General features: G+C 49.2%; 1 protein-coding gene across 1 annotated transcript in view; it reads right to left on the bottom strand.

The window, feature by feature from the left end:
* tango6 (transport and golgi organization 6 homolog (Drosophila)) overlaps positions 1-2500 on the bottom strand; it is a 28366-nt gene that overhangs the window by 12695 nt on the left and 13171 nt on the right. The window contains exon 15 of the mRNA XM_062547591.1: positions 848-1006. Within this exon, the coding sequence (XP_062403575.1) occupies positions 848-1006 (159 nt within the window). The remainder of the gene's footprint in view (positions 1-847; positions 1007-2500) is intronic.

Below are 2500 nucleotides of genomic sequence, written 5' to 3'. Positions count from 1 at the left end.
ACCAAACGCCACCAGCTCCAAGATAAAGAGATGCTGTAAGAGAGCTAATTCAGCACAAGTGGCGACTCTGCTCTGGCACGCTGCTGGGCCACAACAGCTGAGATGGCAGCGTGGACTGAATGAGAGAGGATTAAGACCGCCATCATGGCTGTAAGAGAACCGAGAGAGGGGGACGGCCTGAGGCAGTGGCGAGATGGAGGGAAGACCCTATCAGAACACAGCCCCTAACATCAGACAGACAGGCCCACAGACACACAGACAGACAGGCTCACAGACAGAGAGACAGACGGTCAATCAGTCCAAATGAGACAGATTGGCACACACAGACAGAGGATCCTACAAGAGTAGAGCTTCATAGCATATGCAGTAGGTGCACAGCCAGCCAGCCAGACAGACAGATAGACAGACAGACAGACAGACAGACAGACAGACAGACAGACAGACAGACAGACAGCTAAAAAAGACAGACTGGTCCTCATTTACAAAGACAACTATCAGAGTGAAGCTCTCAGAGTCACATGCAGCCAGAAGCAGACAAACATACAGTACAAGGATATATAAACATAAACAACAAAACTCAACAACAAATAAACAAACAAATCAACAAATAAACTCACAGACAAGAACACAGAAAGCGTCCAAAACATTCCATGACCGAAGAACAAAGTGGAAAAAAGTGGACACACATGTAAATAAAGAGAAAGACCACACACACACACACACACACACACACACACACACACACACACACACACACACACACACACACACACACATACACACACACACACGCACGCACGCACACACGCACGCACGCACACACACACACTCACACACACACACATACCCATGGCCCGACTGGCTCTCATCAACACCTCTCCCATCTTGAGGCGCGTCTCCAGCGAGTGCTCGGGTTGTGAGGAGGAGGACGCGGGCCCGGTCTGATACTCTCCCAGCAGCCTTTGCAGGATCCTCTCTGGGTACGCCTCCGCCAACACCGCCAGACCTGCACACACAGAGAGAGAGATCATCATCATCAGAAAGAGAGAAAGAGAGAGAAAGAGAGAAAGAGAGAGAGAGAGAGAGAGAAAGAGAGAGACAAATAGAGAAGAGGGGAGCAGTGACTTTTAATGAAAGAGAACAAGGAGGGAAAGCTCTGAAAAGAAGATGGAGAGAAGAGAGAAAGAAAGAGATAGAGAGACAGAGAGAAGGGAGGAAGCAAGGGATAGAGAGATGAGAGAGAAGGGAGGAAGCAAGGGATAGAGAGATGGAGAGAAGGGAGGAAGAAAGGGATAGAGAGATGGAGGGAAGGGAGGAAGAAAGGGATAGAGAGATGGAGAGAAGGGAGGAATCAAGGGATAGAGAGAAGGGAGGAAGCAAGGGATAGAGAGAAGGGAGGAAGCATGGATAGAAGGGAGGAAGCATGGGATAGAGAGATGGAGAGAAGCAAGAAAGAAAAGGATAGATAGATGAGAGAAGGGAGAAAGAAAGGGATAGAGATGGAGAAAAGGGAGGAAGTAAGGGATAGAGAGATGAGAGAGAAGGGAGGAAGCAAGGAGAGAAGGGAGGAAGCAAGGGATAGAGAGATGGAGAGAAGCAAGAAAGAAAAGGATAGAGAGATGAAGAGAAGGGAAGGAGCAACAGATAGAGATGGAGAGAAGGGAGGAAGAAGGGGGAAGATAGATGGAGAAAAGGGAGAAAGAAAGGAGAGAAGGGAAGAAGAAAGGAAGAAGAGAGGAGCCATGACTTTAAATGAAAGAAAAGAAGGAGGAAAAGCTCTGAAACGAAGATGGAGAGAAGGGTGAAAGAAAGGGACAGAAATGGAGAGGAGGGAGAAAGAAAGCGATAGAGAGATGGAGAGGAGGGAGGAAAAAGGGAAAGAAAGATGAGAGAAGGGAGGAAGAAGGGGGAAGAGAGATTGAGACAATCAGGGAAAATAAGTGAGAGGGACAGAGAATGCACAGGGGAGACAGAAATAGCAAGCGAGAAGGAGAGAGGGAGAGAGAGAGAGAGAGAAATTAAAGAGACAGACTTTATTTCTATTCTAGCACGTTAGATGTGGCCTTTAGATGCCAACGAGGAGCTTCAACCGCACTAAGATGGAAAACCACACGTCTCGCCAGCAACAAAGACCAGCTTTCTGTCCATCAACAAATGGCCGACTTCCCCGATGCACTGCAGCAGGCCCTCGAAACACCAGTATCAGTTTTCAAAGACGGCTGACACGCACGCGGTCACACAAGTCCAAACACTTCCTACATGCTTCCCTAGAGTGCCTCCAGTCCCCTCAGCACATCTGAGCGCCTGCAAACACAGCTGAGCGAGTGTAAGGGCACGTCCATCCTCACCCAGAAACACACTGACACCATTCTGGTCGACAGCCGGGGCCGCAGTCAATCAAAGTGAGCGACACGAACCGTAAACATATAGTGCCTGACGTGGTTAATGAGAGGGTCTGTCACACACACGTTCCAGTCGTCAGCGCCCCCCCGGGGCTAGC

The sequence above is a fragment of the Sardina pilchardus genome, chromosome 10 (assembly GCF_963854185.1).
Source record: "Sardina pilchardus chromosome 10, fSarPil1.1, whole genome shotgun sequence".
Classification (NCBI taxonomy): domain Eukaryota; kingdom Metazoa; phylum Chordata; class Actinopteri; order Clupeiformes; family Clupeidae; genus Sardina; species Sardina pilchardus.
The sequence above is the reverse complement of the archived record's forward strand: the minus strand, read 5'-3'. Positions and strand labels throughout refer to the sequence as shown.